Below are 24,147 nucleotides of genomic sequence, written 5' to 3' on the forward strand. Positions count from 1 at the left end.
TTAGAAATGAAAACACACAAGACAGAAAAGGTTTGTACCAGTAATAAAGAAAACACATATAGCAAAGGTTTTCCTCAGTTTTCTTTATTACGACAATGGAGACACAGAAGTACAGAAAATAAAATGACATTTAATATACTATGAAACTCATGCATAGGATTACACATAGTGCTGGATATTATGTCACAGGTTTTAAATAAGAGATGATATTGAGGATAATACATATATAACATACATTTTATTTTAAGAAAATAAGCTATGATGAAAACAAATGCAATTAAAATGATCAGAAATAGTCACTTTAAAACAGAACTGTTATATATAAAATCAATGTTAAGATGTGAGATAAAAATATTCTTGAAAGAAGTTCATGAATTATGGATATTCTTTAAAAACAGTCATTTTTAATTTCTTACTTTTGAGGGGAAAAAAGGATTTACCAGAGATTTATTTCACAGTGCCCATTTAGTACATAGATAAATATTGCATAATTTAAAAGTTATGTTATCTCTGAATATTACGGTTTATAACTATATTTCCATTCCTTAAAAATGGAGTGATAAAGAATAACTAAATTCAATTTGAACATACATAAATAAAGAAATTTTACAATGTACCTAGGCTTAATACAACCAATATTAGATTAGTTCATACTTAAAATTTAATTACAGTTGAATGAGTATATCTTTAAAAAGTAGGTGGAATAATAGTCTACAACAAAGACACGAGGACATCAGTTGCAATTCAAATCACCTCAGATTCACTACTAGCACTTTTGAACATATGTGTTTTTCCTAGCTATTTTGTTTTTCAATTTTGCTAACTAGTAGTTAAAAACTAATATTCTAGAATAATCCACTCTTTCTGTAACATTTAAGGACAGGTATTTTAGGCTTCCAATTACTTAGTTAATAACCATGAAGGAGGGGAGGATGACTACCAGAGATCCTTATCTGATTCATAATCTTGGGTAAGATAAAGAAACTAAAGGTGTTTGGAAAATAAAGCATTGACATGAGATTCTCATCTCTGATTTATTTCAGAACAATGAAATTAGATTGAATCCATTCTCCTACCAAAATACTGAGATGCTATTTACTTTTAAATCATTATGTGTTATAGCAAATCTTTTAGTACCACATAGTAAAAAGAGATACTACATATATCAGCATAAATCATATGACTGATTCATGTTGATGTATGGCAGAAACCAACAAAATATTTAAAGTAATTATCTTTCAACTAGAAATAAATAATTAAAAAAATTAAAGATGTTAACTCTAGAAAATTACTCTAGTTTAGATGGTGGCTGGGCAGAAAATATGTTAATTAGATGTTTGAAACTTTTTCCCTTTAGTTAAGACCTAATATTTAGTGTTAATATCTTCTGAATTCTAAGATTATCAAGTATTAATAGTGATTAAATACTACTTCATTTTAATGACATAATCAGCTGATTTAAATATAGGCTTTTTACCAATTTCAATTTATATTGAAATTATTTCAGGGTAATTTGTAGAATATTCATATCTCCAATCATTTGAAAATAAATGTAATCTACCCATTCAATGCATTAACTTTGTTTAAGGTTTTATGACATATATACATACCACAAATTCTGAAATTTAAAATTTAACAGCAATTAACAGAAAAGGAACAGAAGGACTGCATCTTACTTATACATGGCCAGAAATTGAGAGGGAAAAAGAGAGAGTAGGAAGGAAGGGAGGAAGGGAGAGAGAGAGAATAGTATAAAGAAAAATTAAGAAGGAAGAATGAAAGGAAATAAAACCAAGTAAGTAAAAGCTTACTTGATTTGTACTTATTCAAAAGTGGGTTAAAGGATACTACATTATGTCTCATAGATTTGAGCCATAATAAAATACGTAAAATGACAAATTTAGGTATGAACTTTTCATCTAGTATCTTTATTCAGTGAATGGAATTCTAATATATAAGGGCTATGAAATATGTAAATGATAATATTTAATTTAGGTAATGTCCTAAAAGGTTATTTATTTAAAACTCTTAATGCTGTTAATATCATAATCAAAAACAAATAGTTGGAGAGTTTTAGATAATTTTATGATTAGAGATGTTGCTTAACTACTACAAACTGAAAATATATACAATATTAGTTATTTTTGAAAGGTAGATACAAACATTTTTACCCTACTGCATTAGTGATGCAAATATTCATCTTGAATTGTTAAAATCATTTGTAATCTAAAAACTGCATTGTTTTATTCTTAGTGTAGGTATATCATGAATAAAAAGAATGCTTTTCATATATCTGAAAGTACCCATCCAGATCTAAAAGTTCTTGGCCTAATTCCTCCTCAAATATTTTATTTTGTCAATATAAATGAAAAATCATAAATCCACCTGTCCAGATTAAAAAAACATTGTAGAATTTTCCTTACTTAAATGATAATTTAAATTAAATGTAATTAATGGGGATTATTAAATAGAAAATATGAGTTGTATAATCATCTCCAAATTGTATAACCTATGAACTACTATGCATACTTGTAATTTTAATTGTTAATTTTAAAAGAAATGCTGAATGCCCAGTCAAAATTATGTGCAATTTGTGCAATTATTTTTACATAACTAACATATACATGTTAATCCAATCTCTAGAATTTATTTATTTATTTACATTGTTAAACCCTTGAGATACTTTAAGCTAATAAAAAAAATTTAAGAAAAATGAAGTCGTTAAGAATTTCAATTGTGTTCATATCTACGAGCAAAGAACGCACACAAGTATATAAGTACACTTGCATAATAATGTGGCTATAGGGTTTATAAAATGTTTTTATTCTCAATGAATAGTAGTATTAGAACAGAAAAGCCAAAAATGAAAATTAACTTAAGGCTCTCCCATGTAAGACAATATTTTTCATAGGAAAGGTTTTATTGCTGCCTCCTAGGCATAATCTGTTAACATATTTAAAATGTAGTTTGATGGGCCTTACAGCTATCAGATAAATAATTAGAGCTTGAATTGGGGTTGAGAGAGCAGTAGGGATAAATCATAAATGGTAAAAGAAGATAAACTTGGAAAGGGTTGGAAGAAGAAAAATGATTTCAAGTTTATACAAAAAATTAATCAGGAGGCTCTATGTGCAAATAATGGTAACTATGCATAAGCAAATCAACCTAACTTTATAACTGGTATAATATGGTCTAAACAAACTGTTAAAATGATCTAACATTTGATGATACAATACATACAACAATGAACATAGGTACATATTTCTGATTATATATAATGAATAACATAAAACTCACCTTACACACAAGCTCATATTTATACATTTAGGCACATAATTTTATTTAAAAATCCACTGGATTTAAAAAAAATTGGATGATGCTAGGAGAATTTTTATATCTTGTTTACCAATAACACATTTCCTTAGATCTACAGCAGATTCCAATTAGATGAAACATACTGTCAGTTAGACTTGATGGTTGTACATAACAAAGGTAAAACTCAAGTAATAAAAAATATAATTCAGCAACATTTACATTTATTACAATGCAAAATAACAATCTGACAAGGTAATTTATACTCTCTAAGGTTTCACTTTTTGAAATGCAACAGCTGTATTGCTTATAGTTTTGTGCTCTCCTATTTCTTATAGACATAAGGCAAAGCACAGGGTTTATATTTTAAGATGTCTTGAGAATATTTTTTAACTTACACAAGTCTTAGAACTGTAAAATAACTGTTCATCTAAGAATAGAAACTTGGCCAAATAATAAATACCTTATTAATTTCAGGATTAATATCTTGACTTGGACTTAGATATTTAAAAAACATAAATGAACAACTCAAGTGTAAGTAATTCTGCTAAGATATTAGAATTTTAATTTTAGTTTTTTTTCTGACCTGTCCAAATATCAGTTTAAGTATCATGTAAGCTAGACTGAGTGTTCTTCATATCACTGTTGGTGACTTTGAATTATAGATTATAAAATTTAAAAAAAAATCAACTCTGTTATCTTACTAAAGACATATTACATGTTCTCCACAAAAGTATTTTGTAATCAGGTACTATATCAAGATAAATTTTATGACTTTATTATGGAAATATTTATAATATTGGCAAGATCCAGTCAGGTTATAACAAATGGAAAAATTTGTTCATGCAAGTGTTACTGGAACTCCTTTCTTTCCTAGCACTTGCTACATATCAGTAGTCAACACATCTGCAAGTCTTATCCAAATCCATGGAATGTAAGATGCAATCATGGAGTGTAGTATAAAATTATAGTTAGTTTTTCAATACACAGAAACACTGGTTATTTTAATTTTAAAAACTAGAACATTTCCAATAAATAGGTTAAATTCCAACAATGCATGCATTGGTAGGAGGATATACCTTTGTCTCAGCAGGGGAGAAGGAAGTGTGTTTAACTTGTAAATGGGTCACTTCTGCATTCTTAAGGTTTGCTGTTAGCTCAGAAGAAAGAAATACAGCAGGGGACAGTGAAGAGTTTGGAAAGATAAATTACAGAAAACAGACTACCAACAGTTGGTCCACTTTTGCATCTTATATAATAGGATCCTGTAAGTATTTCACTGAAGACATAAAAACAATAAATACAACAAAACAAATTGTTTTTGATGAATGAATCTCAAAGCCCAGAAATCATCATTTGATTTACCATGTGAGCCATTGTCATTCTTGTTAATATATGTAAATTTGATTTCCCCCTAATTGTCTTGAATACTTAGTAAGAATTCCTTGCCAGAGTGTAGCTGGGAGTAAAAAACACAAAATACTTTTTTTCTCATTTTGTAGTGAATGAAATGTGAAAATCAAAATCATTGCTCATGCTACTTCATCAAATCCAGCCTCCTCTCAGTGCTGGAATCTAGTAACATGTCCTCATCTCAATTTCATCTTCAGGAAAGTAGTGGCTAAAACATTTTTTCCCCTCTGATCTTGCAAAGAAACTGACTCAGGTTTTCAGGAAAAAGTAAGATTTTATGTTAGAACATGAATACTTGATGTTACCTCAAAACATAATTCAAACCTAGTACACAGGTTTTAAAATAAAATCTACTTTAACTTACTATTTACTTTGGGACAAATGCAGAAAGGTAGTTTTATTTAATGAAAACTAAAAGTCTAGATTTTTGGTATTCAAATTGAAGAAATGAATCTGGTTCACTTTAATTCCTTATGATATTTTATGTCAATAAGAGGAAAATCAAGCAGCACATAGGACATACACATTTAATGTAATAAAAGCTATCAGGTTTATGTGTTATATAAATAGTAAACACTATGAAATATTATGTTTATAAAGTTCTAAACCCTACATTTAAAGGAATAACAATCAAGTCGATATGAAAGAGCCACAATTCTACATCACAAAATTTCTATTTATATAATATTTGGCCATGGATATTGAGTTATATTTGTAAAATAATCAAATGAAAGAAGATTAGATATAGCAAATGCTTAAGTTCCAAATGGACTTCTGCGGTGGCTCAGACAGATGGTAAAGAGTTCCCTTGCAAAGCAAGAGACCAGGGTTCGATCGCTGGGTCAAAAAGACCTCTTGGAGAAGGGAATGGCTACCCACTCCAGTATTCTTGCCTGGAAAATTTCATGGACAGAGTCTGGTGGGCTATACAGATCATGGGGTCACAAAGAGTCAGACACAGCTGAGTGACTAGCACTTTCATTTTTAAGTTCAAATGAAAGTGACATGATCTTTAACAAGGCCAACTTTAGAAATTAAAAAAAGTTGAGAATGAAACAAATTACTCTGTGAACTAGTACTTGAAAGAAACAATCTTGGTTCAATGTCCTCCTGTGATTTCCTGACAAATTGTATACTTTAAAGGTCAACAATTTGGGGTAGGGAAAAAAGGGTCACTATTCGTGGGTAAGGATACATGCATATTTAGTCGGACGTTAGAAAATACTTTATTGCAACTTTAGATTAGCCTTGTAAGTTTTCAGGGCAAAAAAAGGAAATATGATATAGCAACATTAAAACATGAAAGACAAACTTATGACTATAATGAAAGAAAACGCAGCAGCATTCAGCTGCCATGACTGGCTTCCATTTTCGCCTTTATTCTCTTCACAGCATTTATCTGTATGATGAAAATTATTTTTGAAAGTAGAACAAGAAAAAAATAATTAAGGAAAAAGAGTAGAGTTACAAACATGAAAATAAAGGAAAAGAAAAAAGTGACAGTAGGAAAGAAAAAAGGAGAAAATAATTAATACAAGATGTACACAAAGCTACTACCAATTACCTACAAAAAAATATTTTGATACAAGGCAAAGAACAAAAAAATCTAGTATAAAATACTTCTAAATATTTGTCACATATTAAAAATATAACTGAGGCTCAATATTAATAATGTTTATTTCACATAACATAGACATTAGTCGTATCATTGATTTCTCCAATGTGAACATTGTAGATATTTTTTACTGAAGATACAATGACTAGTCCAGTCAATCCACGGTGTCCCTGGTAAATTCACACTAGTACTTAAATATGAACCTCATCATATTCTGTAATGTTTGCTAATAGTACTTTTTTGCTGTAATATTTTCTTAGAAAACACATTTAATAAGAAGAGTTATATTTTAATAATGAATGAAGTACCAAGAAATATAATTAAAAGTATAAGTTCATGCAAAGAAAATTTGAAAAATAGAAGTGAGGAACATTAATTCAACTGGCCATAGGTACACATGACATATATGTTACTGTTGCTCATTTAAAATAATTTTGAGAAACAAGGATAATGAAAATAACTTATAGAAATTTATTTTTATATTATATGCAAAACCAAATAAATATTGTCTTGAACGTATCATTAGTATTTAGACTTGGCTGAGATTTCCACATTGTTAAAATGAAGTTCTTACCCATTAACTGAACTTCAATCTCACCATTATTTTAGAATTTCTTTTTATTCTAAAACAATCATAACCTTAAGAAAACATTTTAGTATTTGCCATAAACTTGAATATTTCATTTTCTGTTCATGTTATTTGGAGATGAAATATATACTAGTCTTGTTGAAAGTAGAGTTGAATGCCATTAAATAATTTCACTCTATAGTTTATTATATATATAATCAAAAAGTTGATTATAATAAAAACTAACTGAAGAAATGTTGGCAATATATTTATTGGTGATGATTTATGTCACTTCTCTATATGGATGGAATTATGTGTCACCAAATTATATTGAGTCAATGTAAATATTAAACAGGTCTTCAATTCATAGTAACAAGAAAAGAAAAATGAAGCAGTTGCTAAAGGGTACTAAGGTGGTTTTTGGTTTTGGGAATTTTTGGTTAAACAAAAAATATTAATCATGGTGTAAAGCCAAAGGAAATTGTGAAAAATATTTTCAGAGTAATTTTATTACTAAGAATTTTTAAGGCATTAGATTATAGCCATTCTAGCACATTAGGAATATTTTTAGCCATTGAAATTACTGAGGAAATCAATAAATATCATTTTATCAGTCTCTAGTTCCATAGAAGGTTTTGTAGTCAGTTTTACAAGAGTAATTTGTCATCACTACCAAATATTTTCAATGTTTATAAAATAAACTGAGATAGAATTATGCAATATGAATATCCCAAATTGATTGTGGTTGTTATTTTGCACACTTTTTATGTGAATCAAGGAACACAGCATTCAAAATAAACGCATATTTAATAAGTCAGAATAGGAAAATATCACTAATCATGAAACATTAAAAATATCTGAACCATAAGCTATGGACTGATGCAGTGTCCACTAAAATACATACATAGAAAAGCCACTATTATGAATAGAATGTATTACATATGGATGTAAGGTAAGCCTATTGTTTAAAAATAGTCCCTCAGTCCAACAAATAAATATACTGTAGATTTAGCTTGTTGCTTTACTCAAAGAGTTAAATATATCTGAATGTACATAAACAATGGGTTTTTTAATTCAAAGTCTGTACAGTTTATTTTGACAGTCTATAATGCATGCTATTTAAAATACAAATTAAAACTGAATAAAATTCTAAATTTCATATATTTTCCAGATAAATAAGACAAGATTTGCTAGTTTATTATATATAACTGATTTTAAATGTTTGAATTTATAATGTGTATTTTAAAATTGAATAAGAAATTATATGAGTAATTATACTGAAAGTATATAAATACATTTTTCCCTATTTTGCTGACACATAATTTTAACTCTACAGTATTTCGTGGGTTTAAAGGCTCCCTAGTCTACCATCAACCATCACAGCTTCTAAAATTGCCCCAAGAATTGTCCTAGGGCTAAATCAAACAATTCTTGAAAAATAAGGGTATATCTTTTATCTGTCTTTCCATGAGACCTTAGTAGTCTCTGGATTCAGTAACAAAAATTATACATTATTTTGTGAGATATTTATAGATAAAATAAATATTTTATTGCTTCCCCTTTTCCAGTAAGCTGCTGTATCAGCTGTACAGTTTAGAGCGCATGAATTCTATCTCCTACCTTCTCAGATGGTTTTGTCTGTACATCTGTGACTTTCCTTGACTGACTGATCTCTTTCATCAGCTGTATAACATGCTCTAGCCTTTTTTATCATAAAAGTCCTAACACTGATATTTTCCCCACTCTACTCACCTTCATAAAAAAACTTCTTGAAACCCTTAAATTAACATGGAGTCTATACCTGCTAACTTTCCACAAGATCCTCAGCCCATTCCCACCTAATTTCTCTCCCCAAAATTTCAGCACAGCTGTAAACAGACTTCACATTTCTTTCAACTGAATTTTGTTAACCTTTCAGTAGCTTCTGGAGGGACAAATGTGATTGATAACTTTTCTTCTGGAAATATGACTCTCTCTTAACTTCCAAGATATTACAGCCTTGTGTTTTTCCAAGAACTCTATGACATCTTAGTCTCATTGGGGGTGGGGTGGGGCTGCTTTCCTCTTCATGTATATTACAGTTCCCTGAGATGCAGCTATTAACACTCTATTATTCTACAATAACTCAACAACCACCCTGTGAATACCAATGCTGTACCAGTCACCCTTCTAGGTACTGGGAAGCACTTATGAGTATCATAGACCAGTTATTTTTCATAAGGTATAGATATTACTCACTGTATGGTTTTATCCCCACACAGGCCTAAATACCTGTCACTCTTAAGGCTGACAACATCACAGTGCATATTTCCAAGTCATGGCTGTCTTCTCATCTCCATACACACATAACTAACATCTATTTGACATTTTTAAGTTAATGAATAACGAACTGATCTTATGTTTGATTTTTATTCTAAAAATCCTGCTCTGTTTATAAGATTCTTTACTTGCAGAAATGATAACAACGTTAGAGTTGTCCAAGCAAGAAACTCAAAAGTCATCAATATCTACTGAATCCACTGTTTTAAATAGGCAGGTTAGTCCACATCTACAGTGTGCCTGGAATTTATTCAATGTTTTCTCTCTCTCTCTCTCTTTTTTTTTTTTTTTACTGTAACCACATTTTTTTTTAAAGTATTCATGTTCATCCATCTCTTGCCTCTACCAAGATGAACAAGATTAATCTGTGTAAAATGTTCATATGCTCATATAATTTCTCTGCTTCAGATGATTTCTTATGACTTTCAGGATCTGTTTTATTTATATGGTTTTTAGAAGATTTTGGATTATATAGGTCACAGATACCTCTGAATTCTTATTTTTGTTCACACACTTCCAGGTTCTTTTCCAGCCATGCTTTTGCTAGGTCTTAAAGCAAATCAATATTTTTTTTTCCCCCCTCAAAAACTTCTTTCTTTCCTTTGAAGGCTCACTCCATACAAGTTTCTTTCAGAAAGTCACTTTCCAAGGGAATCCTTTATTAACCCCCATCTAACTCTATACACTAGCTAAACTTGCCAGAGACTTTCCTGGCAGCATATTGCACCAGCATATCTTAGTTGTAATTACTTGGTGGTTATTCTAATTCTTGATTTATGTCTATCTTCCTTCTGTATTGTACAGTCTTTGAGTACAGGAGCCAGTTTCATACTTTTCACAGATAATTTCTCTGTACACATCACAATACTTTTCACAAAGCAAGACCCTAATAAATACCTGGAATGAATGAATGAATAAATCTTAATCTCATTGCAGAACCAGAAGAAACTAGTGTAGAGGTTAGGAAATATGCATCAAGAGAAGCTAAATGACATGAGCAAAGTTCAAACTATAAATTGTTTTCCTTCTAGGCAGTGCTTGCAAACTGACTTTCCAAAATCGAAATAAAAATTTTTATAGTAAATGCATTATAGCATACTTTACTTGTTTCTCTGCGTACATATATACGTTACATATATATACACACACACACACACATATATATATATACACATATATATATATTCTGTCTTTATTTACTTTTTGGATTATACTTACTATTCATTTTATTTACAACAGTGTCTTATAAAATAGCATAGCAAGAACTCTGGGAGTATAATGTAACCTGCCTGAAATCTTTTTTTTTCTTTTTTTACAGTTTGTGTTTTATCTATAAAATATAACTAAAACACTGCCTTTCATTTCATAAAATATTCATTTTAATCTTGATAAAAGTAATTATTCTCCCCAAGTATATGAGCTAAATTAAAAACGTACAGGGATGAATTTCACTCTTGCAATCTTCCTTTGAAGATTCTAACTCAGATTAAGAATCATATTTATATCATGGTCTGATATCTTCATAGAGGATAATTACTACAAATGTAATTCCTTTTAACTGTAGTAGCAGTTATTGATGTTTAAAACTCACAGAAACAACAAACTTGATAGTTCATTCAACCATTATTCTTATTTAGGTGTATCGTCTTAAAGGACATAGAATTTGTCATATGGTTTAAAGCAGCTCTGATCTTAAACAAATACTTTAACTTCTCAAAACTGTATCTGTAAAATTAGGATAGCTCTTCCTTGCTCAACTCAGATTCAGGAATAAAATGAAGTCATAAATGCAGAAGTACTTTATAAATTATAAAAAGTGCCACTACAATATAAGATATCCAGCTATCCATATTATTTCTAGATACTTCCAACTTTCTAATTTCAAGTTATAATTGGAAATACTTGTTAATTATGTAATACAAAGCTATGATATAAATAAATGTTAAACTAAGCAATAGTAGTTACTTTTTAATAGATTATTGACTAAATCTTTCAATTGAAAAATGATGTATAACAAATCCATACCAATGAAATTCATATTAATTTGAAATTGCGAGAGTATTGAATAACATGATTGAACTGACAAATTTTATGTTTTCCAGTCTCAAAAATATTAGGCAATAATACTGATACTCGATTATAATATGACTTAAATAAGTCATGTTTATGAATATACAGTTCTGATGTCTCATTGATATATAAAAATATATGTGTATATATACATGTATGTATAGAATTTACCATTAAATATTAAATATAATATGTAAAAGAACAATTAATATTAAAATATGACCAATATGACAATTCATTGACAGAGTTAACTGACTTAGTCAGGACAAATTCTCCACCTCTATAGCATGTATCTGAAAAAAAAAATTGATATACCTTCTACAGATTTTGATAACATCACTAACATAAAATGATGTAAGCACTATTAACTATTAAAAGTAGTCACCAGTGTGCTGAGCCTGCCAGTGATGAGTGGCCTGAAACATTTTGAGCTTCTTTGAAACTCTATTCACTGTCCTTTCTAAGGGGTATCTGTGGTTGTTTCTGCCTCATTGTGTGATAGAGTTTATCTTTCCAAACACAACTTGCTTGGTCAGGCATGAATAGGCTCATCATTATCTTTGGCTGTATCTCTAAGTGGAGGACTGGGCCCCTGTATTTGGCAGAGAAGTTTTCTCCTTTGTAAAAGCTTTTTCTGGGCTCAAATAATATTTTTCATGTTGATTTTCAACAGTTTCTTTTACCCTCTAACCTCCCCTTCTGCTCATTCTCTCTCTACCACTTCAACCACTAAAGTCTAAAATTTTCAAAGTGCATTTACAAATGAACCAATCTTTCTAGCAACAGTAATTGAGAAATTGTAATTAAGACATGTAAATAACCATGACTAAAACATAGAATGTTACTTCCTGCTATAAAATTATGTTTTCAATATCAAGAAAAAAATCCAGAAGTGTTATAAAAGATACTATCATATTTCCTTTTAGCCTATGAAGGCACATGGTTTGCTTACCTTTAATAATGTTGGGCTTAGGAGGCATGCTGAATTCATAGACTGTTGGTTCTGAATATCCCAATCTATTGGCAGCTGTAATTTGAACTTCATATCCCATTGTCCACTGTAGATGCTCCAAAATAATGTGGTCTTTATTTCCTTGCACTTTTTTCTCTAGCCACTGATCTTCTTTATCTTTCTGCAAAGTCGATACAAACATATTTTGTAAATATCCATGCACTAAAGTTGTGATCATTAAAAAAATAATTTATCTTGAAATGGAGTGAGTGAGTTTAATAAAATCAAAAAAGGTTATTTCCTCTTTCACTGAGATAAATTAAACTGTATATAGATGAAGTTGTTTCTAAGGTTTTTCCCCACTAAATATTTAATGCTTTTTAAATTTGCTGAAGAGTGTTGATTCATAATTAATACTTGACTATTCAAATGATAATTTACCTCCATTAAGAGTTTTTAAAATTTCACATATACTGATTGCTATTTATTCACTTTGTTGATTATTAATAATTATATAAATAGGAACTATAAAATACTATATATAGAAAAAGCTTAATATGTCCATTTAAATAATTACCAGATGCTATTGTTTGGGGCACATGGGAGGAGGTGTATTAAAAATAAAATTTGGATTTTTTAAATAGATTAAAATTTTAACCATCATTTTTAATACTATGTTTTAGACTTATAATGAAACAACATGTGACAAAAATTATTACCCTTAAATAGATTATTAGAATAAGAAAATAAAAAATAATATCCTATTCTTGAACATTCTACACTTAAATCCTGAATCTTTTTCTAAAATAAATGTTTTGGACATATTTGAATTACCGTTTATTTGAAAAAAATACTATGACTATAGTCACAAATAATTGAAATAATATATGGATTAAGCTATCTTTAACAATGCATTCAGTTGTGCCGTGTGTTAACAATCTGAACACAGGTTAAGTGTTGAAACGGTAATCTCTCTGCTACTCTCCCTCACCTCTATTACAGAAACAAGGAGAGCAGCTGCCTCTGTTTACTTTCATGAGGAAATATAAGGAAAACTGAGTGATTATGCATTCCAGGGCATTAAGAATCATTACCACTTAACAACTAGTTAATTAGCATTAAAGAGAAAGTAGTTCTCTAGCGTGTGTGTCACTCAGTTGTTCCGACTCTTTGCAACTCTTGGCCTGTATTCTGTCAGGCTCCTCTTTCCATGGAATTTTCCAAGCAAGAATACTGGAGTGGGTGGCCATTTCCTTCTCTGGTGATCTTCTCAACCCAAGGATAGAACCCACATCGCTTGCATCTCCTGCATTGGCAGGCAGATTCTTTACCACTAGCGCCACTTGGGAAGCCCTATTTCTATAATAGCTATACAGAGTTGAAATGATATTTTCTGAAATCACATATCTAATAATCCATTACTGCAAGTGAAAATCTCAATTTACCAGAATTGCAATTATAAATACACTGTAACCTAGCCACAATGATAGATAGATATATAGACAGAGTAACAGATCCATTGATTGATCCTTTTTTAACCTCACAGCTCAATCATTATTTAATTTTGAGCCAATATTTTACAATATTTATTTGACTAGAAAAAATAATAACATTTTCTACATTTATGGTGAAAACTGAGGATTTATTATCTAAAATCAAATTTTGGAAGTTAAATTCATTATTGCATTAAATTGACAGTATCAATGATACAAATATGAAGTATCCTTCAAAGGGAGATAAGACTTCATTACAGCTTTAGTACCATTCAAAGATTCTCTTTTCTTTATAATTGTTTTTGGTTCTGCAGAACTTTTATTATAAAGGAAATCATCTGGTCTCTTTTATTGTTTCATCTAAAACAGGAGATATTACTCCCCTCCCCACAGTGAGGCCAATGACTTTGGACAAGCACTTAGAATTATCATATAAACAAGGGGTATGTTCCTTTGCTTTTAAGACTTATAAATCAATTAGACTAGGCTGGTGTCCAGTGTTATAAAGTGTATTGGAAAAGCCATTGGAAAACAACAATTTGGGCCAGAAAACTTTGCAACTCATCTAAGCCACTAAATGACTAGTAAATTTAAGGAAGGATCCTAGGTGCATTTTTTAAGTGTTTGGGACAACTGTATCACTAGCCATGATTACCCCAACATCTGCTTTCTTCATCATTCATTTGTCAATTATTCAGTCTTTAGTACGGTAATGAGACTGTTCTAGAAATATGAAGACAATAGTTAGCAAGAATGTTCAGCACTTATTTCAGACTTTACAAACCAGCACAGAAGGAGGACATGAAGTCTGAAAAACAAGAAGGTGTTTTGTGAGTATATATTAATAACAGGAAGGATTAAGAGAGTCCAGGAACCAGGAAGGTTTTCTCAGGGGAGGTAATGTCAACTGAATAGGAAATAAGAAATTCCAGTTCCATTTTTCTTTTCATTCTTCCTCATTGAGTTAATGAAGATGTGATTCCTTCACAGAAGTTTTAAAATTGCAAAAATAGGCACAACGATTAAAAACCTCAGAAATATGCAGAACCACTTGGAGATGCAAAAATAGCCACTTTACGTTTATTGTTATAAGTATTGACAAAAAAAAAGAAGCCTACAAAAATCTCCACTTAAAAGTAACTTTAGATCATATATGACACATGACTTATAAACACAAACATACATATACAGCACATAAAATACATATAAAATATTTGATATATTATAAATTGTATGTATACACAATTCAGAGAGGACAAGGTGAGAAATAGGAAGACTAAAGAATTAGATAAGGATAAAGGTTACACAAAGCAGTAGAGAGTAGCCCCAGTGGGCATCCTCTTACCCAATAATTCAGTACAAATTCTATTTAACTGTGAAATACTGGTGAAAGTGAGTATTTGTGTGGAAATTTGGAGTTGAATTTTGTTTTGGATTTGAATGGAGATGTAGGAGAAAGAGCCAGAAAATAAGCCAGAAGCTGATATCTTGATTACCCCAAGATACCATTCATTATTCAGAAGGATGAATAGGCTTCATGTCCTTTAGGTAATCTTCCAAAAATATTTCTGAAAACTGAGCGTTTGAAGTGAAACTTCCAGATCATTCCAAGACAGGCTGATAGACTTTTAAATCACCAATCACTTAACTCTCAATTGTTGAGGTTCTTAATATGATGAATTAAAAGCCCTTCCATCATTTTAGATAGTTGGACTGATGGCCTAAAGGAACCAAAAGGAGCTCTAATATTTTCCCCAATTTAAATTAATTTCATTTTTCATTCACCATTAGACAACGAGTGTTTTTAATCCCTTAATTGTTATTCATAGGGAATACAGAAAAAATAAAGTGGGTGTTACCAAATACTCCCCTAGGCATCAAAATCTCATTTATGCATTTGTAGAGTGCCTGATTTACAGAATTTAAATGCCTAGGGAACAATTTAAGATAATCTAGTTGCAAACGTTCCCTTAGGTAATTTAATGTGATGATTTGCTGAATAGAGCTATTATTAATAAGCCAATTAAAAGTTGAAGGGCAGCTACTAAAAAAAATGGTCATTTACTTTGATATAGCTTCTCTTAAGCAATCTTTTTTGTCAAAACATAGGCAGCAGGGCCATATGACAATTAAGGAGACACTTTAAAAGTGATTATAAAATCATAATATCAGTAAATAGATATCAGTTGTAACTTCTCCCTTTTCATTTTCTAATTTTATTGATTTGAGTCCTCTCCCCTCTCCCCCTTTATTTTGGATGAGTATGGCCAAAGATTTATTGATTTCACTTATCTTCTCAAGGAACTGGCTTTTAGTTTCATTGGTCTTGGTTATTGTTTTCTTATCTCTATTTCATTTATTTCTGCCCTGATCTTTATGATTTCTTTCCTTCTACTAACTTTGGGTTTGTTTATTCTACTTTCTTTAATTACTTTAGGAGTAAGGTTAAATTGCTTAATTGAGAGATTTCTTTTTTCCTAAGGTAAGATTGTGTTGCAATAAACTTCCCTCTTAGAACTACTTTTGCTGTGTCAAATAAATTTTAGATACCCAACTGACTGCAGAATTTTAAAGAACAGCAAGGAGAGATAACAAAACCTTCTTAATGAACCATGCAAAGAAACAGAGGAAAAAAATAAGAATGGGAAAGACTTGAATCTCTTCAAGAAAATTGGAAATACCAAGGGAATATTCTGTAAGAATGAAAGATTTTAAAATTAAAAAAATAAATAACTAAAAAAAAATAAAAAATAAATAGAACTGTAAAAAAAAAAAAAAAAAGGACAGAAACGACAAGGACCTAACAGAGGAAGAAGAGATTAAGAAGTGGTGGCAAGGATATACAGAACTATACCAAAAAGGTATTAATGATCCAGATAACCATGATGGTGTGGTCACTCACCTAAGCCAGACAATCCTGGCAGTGAAGTCAAGTGGGCCTTAGAAAGCATCACTATGGACAAAGTTAATGTAGGTGATGCAATACCAGCTGAGCTATTTCAAATCCTAAAAGATGATGCTGGTGAAGTGGTGCACTCAAAATACCAGCAAATATGGAAATCTCAGCAGTGGCCAAAGGATTGGAAAAAATCAGTTTTCATTTTAATTCCAAAGAAGGGCAATCAGAGAACATTCAAACTACTGCACAATTGTGCTCATTACACATAATAACAAGGTAATGCTCAAAATCCCTCAAGCTAGGCTTCAACAGTATGTAAATCAAAGGGGGGTTCAGGATGGGGAACACGTGTACACCCATGCCAGATTCATGTTGATGTATGGCAAAACCAATATAATATTGTAAAGTAATTAGCCTCCAATTAAAATAAATAAATTTATATTAAAAAATAAAAAAAAAAGAAATTCCAGATGCACAAGCTGGATTTAGAAAAGGGAGAGGAACTAGAGATCAAATTGCCAACATTCTTTGGATCACAGAAAAAGCAAGGGAATTCCAGAAAAATACCTACTTCTGCTTCATTGGCATGCTAAAACCTTTGACTGTGTGGATCACATAAACTGTGAACATTTTTAAAGAGATGGGAATACCAGGCCACCTAACCTGCCTCCCGAGAAACCTGTATGCAGGTCAAGAAGCAACAGTTAGAACTGGACATGGAAAAACAGATTGGTTCCAAATAGAAGAAGGTGTACATCAAGGCTGTATATTGTCACCCTGTTTATTTAAATTCTATGCAGAGTGTATCACGCAAAATGCTGGGCTGGATGACTCACAAGCTGGAATCAAGACTGCAGAGAAATATCAATAACCTCAGATAGGCAGGTGATACCACCCTTAAGTGAAGAAGAACTAAAAAGCTTCTTTTTTTTTTTAACCATTTATCATTTATTATTATTTTTTTTTCACTTTACAATATTGTATTGGTTTTGCCATACATCAACATGAATCCATGAAAGTGAAAGAGGAAAGTGAAAAAGTTGGCTTAAAGCTCAACATTCAGAAAACTAAGATCATGGCATCTGGTCCCATCACTTCATGGCAAATAGATGGGGAAACAGTGAAAACAATGGTTGACTATCTTTCTGGGCTCCAAAATCACTGCAGATGGTGACTGCAGCCATGAAATTAAGAGACGTTTACTCCTTGGAAGGAAAGTTATGACCAACCTAGACAGCATATTAAAAAGCAGACATTACTTTGTTAACAAAGGTTCATCTAGTCAAGGCTATAGTTTTCCAGTAGTCATGTATGGATGTGAGAGTTGGACTATAAAGAAAGCTGAGTGCTGAAAGATTGATGCTTTTGACACGTGGTGTTGGAGAAGACTCTTGAGAATCCCTTGGACTGCAAGGAGATCAAACCAGTCCATCCTAAAGGAAATCAGTCCTGGGTGTTCATTGGAAGGACTGATGTTGAAGCTGAAACTCTAATACCTTGGCCACCTGATGTGAAGGGCTGACTCATTTGAAAAGACCCTGATGCTGGGAAAGATTGAGGGCAGGAGGAGAAGGGGACAACAAAGGATGAGATGGTTTGATGGCATCACTGACTCAGTGGACATTAGTTTGGGTAAACTCTGGGAGTTGGTGATGGACAGGGAGGCCTGGCATGCTGCACTTCATGGGATCACAAAGAATCAGACATGACTGAGGACTGAACTGAACTGATGGTTTTTCCAGCAGTCATGAACGATGTGAGGGTTGGATTATAAAGGACGCTGAATGTTGAAGAATTGATGTTTTTGAATTGTGGTGCTGGAGAAGACTCTTGAAAGTACCTTGGACTGCAAGGAGATCAAACCAGTCAATCCTAAAGGAAATCAACCCTGAATATTCACTGGAAGGAATGATGCCAAAGCTGAAGCTCCAATACTTTGGCCACCTGACACAAAGTGTTGACTCACTGGAAAACACCCTGATGGTGGGAAAGATTGAGGGTGAGGGGAGAAAGGGATGACAAATGATGGTATGATTGGATGGCATCACTGACTCAATGGACATGAGTTTGAGCAAACTCTGGGAGATCGTAAAGAACAGGAAAACCATGGTGTTTCAAAGAATTGGACACCACTTAGCGATTGAATAACAACATAGATTTTGTATAGTCATGTTTCATTGTAATTTCTTTCTAATTAATTGTTTATTTATTTCTTCTTTCTTACAAGGAAGCATCACCTCACACTGGTCAGAATGGCCATCATTAAAAAAAAAAAAATCTACAAACAATGAACACTTGAGAGGGTGTGGAGAAAAGAGAGCTCACCTACACTTTCAGTAGGAATGTAAATTGGTAAAGCCAATTGGGAGAACAGTAAAAAGATCCTTAAAAAACTAAAAATACAGCTACCCTATCATCCATCAATCCCCCTTCTGAGCATATATCAGAAGAAACACATGCTTTGAAAAGATACATGCACCTTAAAGTTCACCACAGCACTATTCAAAATATCCAGGACATAGAAGCAACCTAAACATCCATCAACAGAGAATAAAGATTTGGTGTGTGTGCTCACTCTCTCAATTGTGTCTGTCTGTTTCCTACCCCATGGACTGTAGCCTGTTAGGCTCTTCTTTCCATGCAATTTCCCAGGCAAGAATACGGGAGTGAGTTGCCATTTCCTATTCCAGAGGATCTTGTCTACCTAGGGATTGAACCCACATGCCTTGTGTATCCTGCATTGTGCCACCTGGGAAGCTCAAAGATGTGGTACATATGCACAGTGGAATATCACTCAGCGATAAAAGAGAATGAACTAATGTCATTGCAGCAACATGGACGGACTTGGATATCACCATACTGAGTGAATAGTTCAGATAGAAAAAGAGACATCTCCTATGATATTGCTTATATATGGAATCTAAAAGATAGTACAAATGAATCTATTTAAAAAACAGTAAGTCACTGATGAAAACAAACTTACGGTTATGAGGGCCATAAAGGAGGAGAGAGGGATAAATTGGGAGATGGGATTGACATACAGGCACTACTACATATAAAACATATAATAAGAACCTACTGTAGAGCACAAGGAACTCTACTCAACTCTCTGTAAAAATATTAGTATTTAGGGAAAGATTTGCCGTCATCTGTATAGAGAGCAGATTGAAGGAGACATAGAGGGTCTTGGCTTTATTATTTATGGACTTGACTTGTTATTCTTTGACTGTTTTTATTCATAATGAGAAATCCACTAAGCTTCTTTTGAAAGTATCAGAATGTATATTGTCAATATCATCTTAAATAAAGGCTGAATAATTATGAAAGGGAAGGACAACAGGTGAGGTGAGCTCCTACTAACGATTAATGTTAAACTCCCTGTGATTCCAATGCGTTTCCATTTAAAATTTTGTGTTCTTGTGCAAGGCACCTTCTGACTCCTGGACTTCCTGGTACTTGTATGACTTTATAGAAGGCTCAAAATTCTCTGAAGCTCTGCTTGGTACTCTGAATGTGAGTGGTGATTTAGCAATCTGGATAATTTATAAACACACATACACACCTACACACACACAGACACAGACACAAACACACACATTCCACTGTGACTGGGAAAGATGTAAGGTTTAGAAGTTTTTAGGAGTTTTAGGTTCTAACCCCCTTTTAAGTATTATTATAGCTGATTTAAACTGCTTTTCTTTCAGGTACTGAAGCTTGGTGAATTTTTGTATATTGGACTCTATGTATTTCTACTCTCCATCATTCAGGTACGTCTTGAGGGAAAAATAAGTTCTAATTTTTCCTATTCATCACCTTCTGTGTTTTCACATTCGAAGAAAATTCACACAGTAAAAGTTTTTTACCCTTATATTTAGTATTTCTTGTATTTATTAATCTAGATACAGGATCATTTATAATAGCATGACATAGACCAACTTATACATTGAGTCGTCAATATACATATTCATTCAGACAATTAGTCTATTTGATGCTATCACTACAAGGATGATTACAAATCATTATTTTCACTAGCAGCAAAGAAAAAAATACTCAAAAAAGTTTAGGACTTCTTTGGGGAGAAATATCAATAACCTCTGATATGCAGATGACACCACCCTTATGGCAGAGAGTGAAGAGGAGCTAAAGAGCCTCTTGATGAAAGTGAAACGGGAGAGTGAAAAAGTTGGCTTAAAGCTCAACATTCAGAAAACGAAGCTCATGGCATCCGGTCCCATCACTTCATGGGAAATAGACGGGAAACAGTGGAAACAGTGTCAGACTTTATTTCTCTGGGATCCAAAATCACTGCAGATGGTGACTGCAGCCATGAAATTAAAAGATACTTACTCCTTAGAAGGAAAGTTATGACCAACCTAGATAGCATATTGAAAAGCAGAGACATTACTTTGCAAACAAAGGCCCATCTAGTCAAGGCTATGGTTTTTCCAGCGGTCATGTATGGATGTGAGAGTTGGACTGTGAAGAAAGCTGAGAGCTGAAGAATTGATGCTTTTGAACTGTGGTGTTGGAGAAGACTCTTGAGAGTCCCTTGGACTGCAAGGAGATCTAACCAGTCCATTCAAAAGGAGATCAGTCCTGGGTGTTCATTGAAAGGAGCGATGCTAAAGCTGAAACTCCAGTACTTTGGCCACCTCATGTGAAGAGTTGGCTCATTGGAAAAACTTTGATTCTGGGAGGGATTGGGCATAGGAGGAGAAGGGGATGACAGAGGATGAGATGGCTGAATGGAATCACCCACTCAATGGGCATGAGTTTGAGTAAACTCTGGGATTTGGTGATGGACAGGGAGGCCTGGTGTGCTGTGATTCATGGGGTTGCAAAGAGTCAGACATGACTGAGTGACTGAACTGGAACTGGAACTGGAATGTCCATAGCTTTTCAATGGTTGAAAATATTTCAAACGTAACTGGATGGCTTTAAATAAATGTCAGTATGCACACCTAAATATAATTAAACCTACAAATTAGTTACTACCAAATTATTTATAATTGATTATAAAATAAGTTCTCTGAACAATAAAATCTCAATTCTACTTATTATTTTAATACTTTTTCAAAGTTATCTTTTTTCCCCCTATGGCCATTGAGATACTTAGTCAGGATTAAGAAGGTCAATTATGACCTAGAAACATATGCTACAGCATTGTTGCTAGTCCCTAAAGTATATTCCTCAAAACTGATGTTATGTTACGAATTTTATATAGCCATTCTTAGATCAGGCAATTTTTAAATTTACCAAAATTAAGTGATAGTTAGGATATGATACCTATCATCCAGTTAGAAAAGTGAAAAACTGATGAAAGCATATAAAAAAAACTTACCTAATTATGTAGAGTTTTATTGACACTGCAATATGAAGTAGATAAAAATATTCTGTACTTGAAATGACTACTTTAATTTTTCTATACACATTATGACATTAATGTTTGTCTTCATTTTCCAAATACATTGTTTAATCTCACTGACTTATTAGAGATGTTAATTTTCACAAAGGGTCCATGGAAACATCTAATTCTGTTTTTATTTCTCTAGTTCTGTTCTCATAAATTCTGTCTTCTTAATAGGCCACTGAACAAAGTTGTGTGGTGAGTAGCCACAACTTTCTCCAGGAAATCATCCCAATCCAGTGTTTGAACCCAACCTAGTCTCCTGCATTGCAGGCAGATTCTTACCATCTGAACCACCAGGGAAGCCCCTCTATCTACTAGAGGACAATATATAATGTTTCTTGATTCATTATCTATAGGAAGTTAAACATTCTCTATATTACAATATTATTGGTCTTCCTGTTCCAGTTAAAGGCAGGTGTAAATATTCAGATATGATGTCTGCTATAAGTCAACACTCACATAAGGTATGTATTATATGCATTTTGTTGTTCCTAGATTATAAAACATATAGTCCTGTGCACAGGAGAGTTGAAAGATAGGGTCAAAGAAGCAGTCAAGTAAAAATCATAAATATGTTCCTTACTTTCTGAATTTACCAATTTAATTTCCCTATAGGCGGTCCAATTAAAAAATCTATTGCATATAGCTTAATAAAATTTCAAATTGTTCAACTGCTCTTTACTCCACTGTGGAATTCATTCATTTTGAGGAACTAATATTAATAGATGAAATGGCTTAGAATCATACAAAGAAAAGAGATAATTAAGCTATTTTTGAAATAGTTATTATTTCAGTATAAGTGCAAATGTCAAGGCAAATACTGCTACACATTTAGTGACCTAATTTTGAACATGTAAGTTTTTAACATGAAAAGTGACCTATGGAGAAAGAAAATGTGGAAAAAATTATTTCTTCCCAAGTTGGGATATTATTTAACCACATGAATATAACTTTATACCAGATTTTAGAATTTTCAATTGGACCTGCAGAGTATGATTGTATGCAGGACGGAGGAGGTGGTAAAGGGAAGGGAAGAAAAACATAGTGATATGGAGATTATATTAGTGTTTTGGAGTGCAAGGCATGTGTGCATGGTCAGTCACTACTGAGTCCTGTCTGACTCTTTGCGACCCCATGGACTGTAGCTCACCAGGCTCCTCTATCCATGGGGCTCTCCAGGCAAGAATACTGGAGTGGATTGCCATTTCCTTCTCCAGGGGATCGTCTCAGCCCAGGGATCAAAACTTCACATCTCTCGGGTTTCCTTCATCGGCAGGTAGATTCTTTACCTCTGCGTCACCTGGGAAACCCATAGAAGGCATACCACTAAATGATTTGGTAAAGATGAAGGGAAAGAGAATGGCTGTTTTTGGAGGCAAAGTAGATAGGTAAGCTGAGTTAAAATGGGAGAGTGGTTGAGGAGACAATATAATCTCTGCAGGCATATTTAAACTCAGCCTTTACTGTCGCAAAATTGTCTCTGACTATAGACTCACGTTTTGTTCGCACTGATACTCATGACTAAGCCATTCAAATTCTGTAAGTTTCAGTTTGTCCATTTAAAACTGTCAGAAAATGTCATTTTATATATGATTATATATTTTTCTGCTTTTTTTTTGACCTAAAAGTTAGCAATAACTTCCTTGTAATACAAAGGGTGTGAGGAATTACTGTTACAAATCTTACCATAAAAGCCCAATTTCCTTAATAAAGCAGTGTTGTCTGCTAAAATACCTGTAGGCTTTAGTGTAGTAACCCAGTGACTGATTATTAGTCAATTATTGCTTTGTTAAAATTATGCTAACAATCATTTCAATTATGATCTTTAAAAAGAGATCTATGAATTTTGGTAGTTATAAACAGCTGGATAATGCAAATTAAGAGTAAGTATATGGTGATGAAAGGTATGGCTAGGAGCAATGAGATGGAATTGAGGAAGAACTAAAACTTTCATTTATTGTCAAAGTAAACTCACATATTGAGTAAATAGGCAAAAGCAGGGCATTGCTAATACTAGGTTGGTTGGGGATAGGTGGGGAAACAAACGTTAAACAATGGAAGCTAGAGATTTACTACTGAAAGAGAAAACAAAACAA

At 32.4% G+C, this 24,147-nt stretch overlaps 1 protein-coding gene across 2 annotated transcripts in view; it reads right to left on the reverse strand.

The window, feature by feature from the left end:
* Positions 1 to 24,147, reverse strand: part of NCAM2 (neural cell adhesion molecule 2) — a 607,059-nt gene that overhangs the window by 36,741 nt on the left and 546,171 nt on the right. Inside the window, exons 15-16 of one of the 2 annotated variants that reach the window (XM_042230008.2) lie at positions 12,250 to 12,430; positions 69 to 6,124 (exon numbers count right to left, since the gene is read on the reverse strand). In XM_042230008.2, the coding sequence (XP_042085942.1) occupies positions 6,018 to 6,124; positions 12,250 to 12,430 (288 nt within the window). In that variant the 3' untranslated portion in view covers positions 69 to 6,017. Of the gene's footprint in view, positions 1 to 68; positions 6,125 to 12,249; positions 12,431 to 24,147 lie in introns of those variants that run through there. The other variant, XM_042230005.2, reaches the window with a different exon arrangement.

The sequence above is a fragment of the Ovis aries genome, chromosome 1 (genome assembly GCF_016772045.2).
Source record: "Ovis aries strain OAR_USU_Benz2616 breed Rambouillet chromosome 1, ARS-UI_Ramb_v3.0, whole genome shotgun sequence".
Taxonomy (NCBI): Eukaryota; Metazoa; Chordata; class Mammalia; order Artiodactyla; family Bovidae; genus Ovis; species Ovis aries.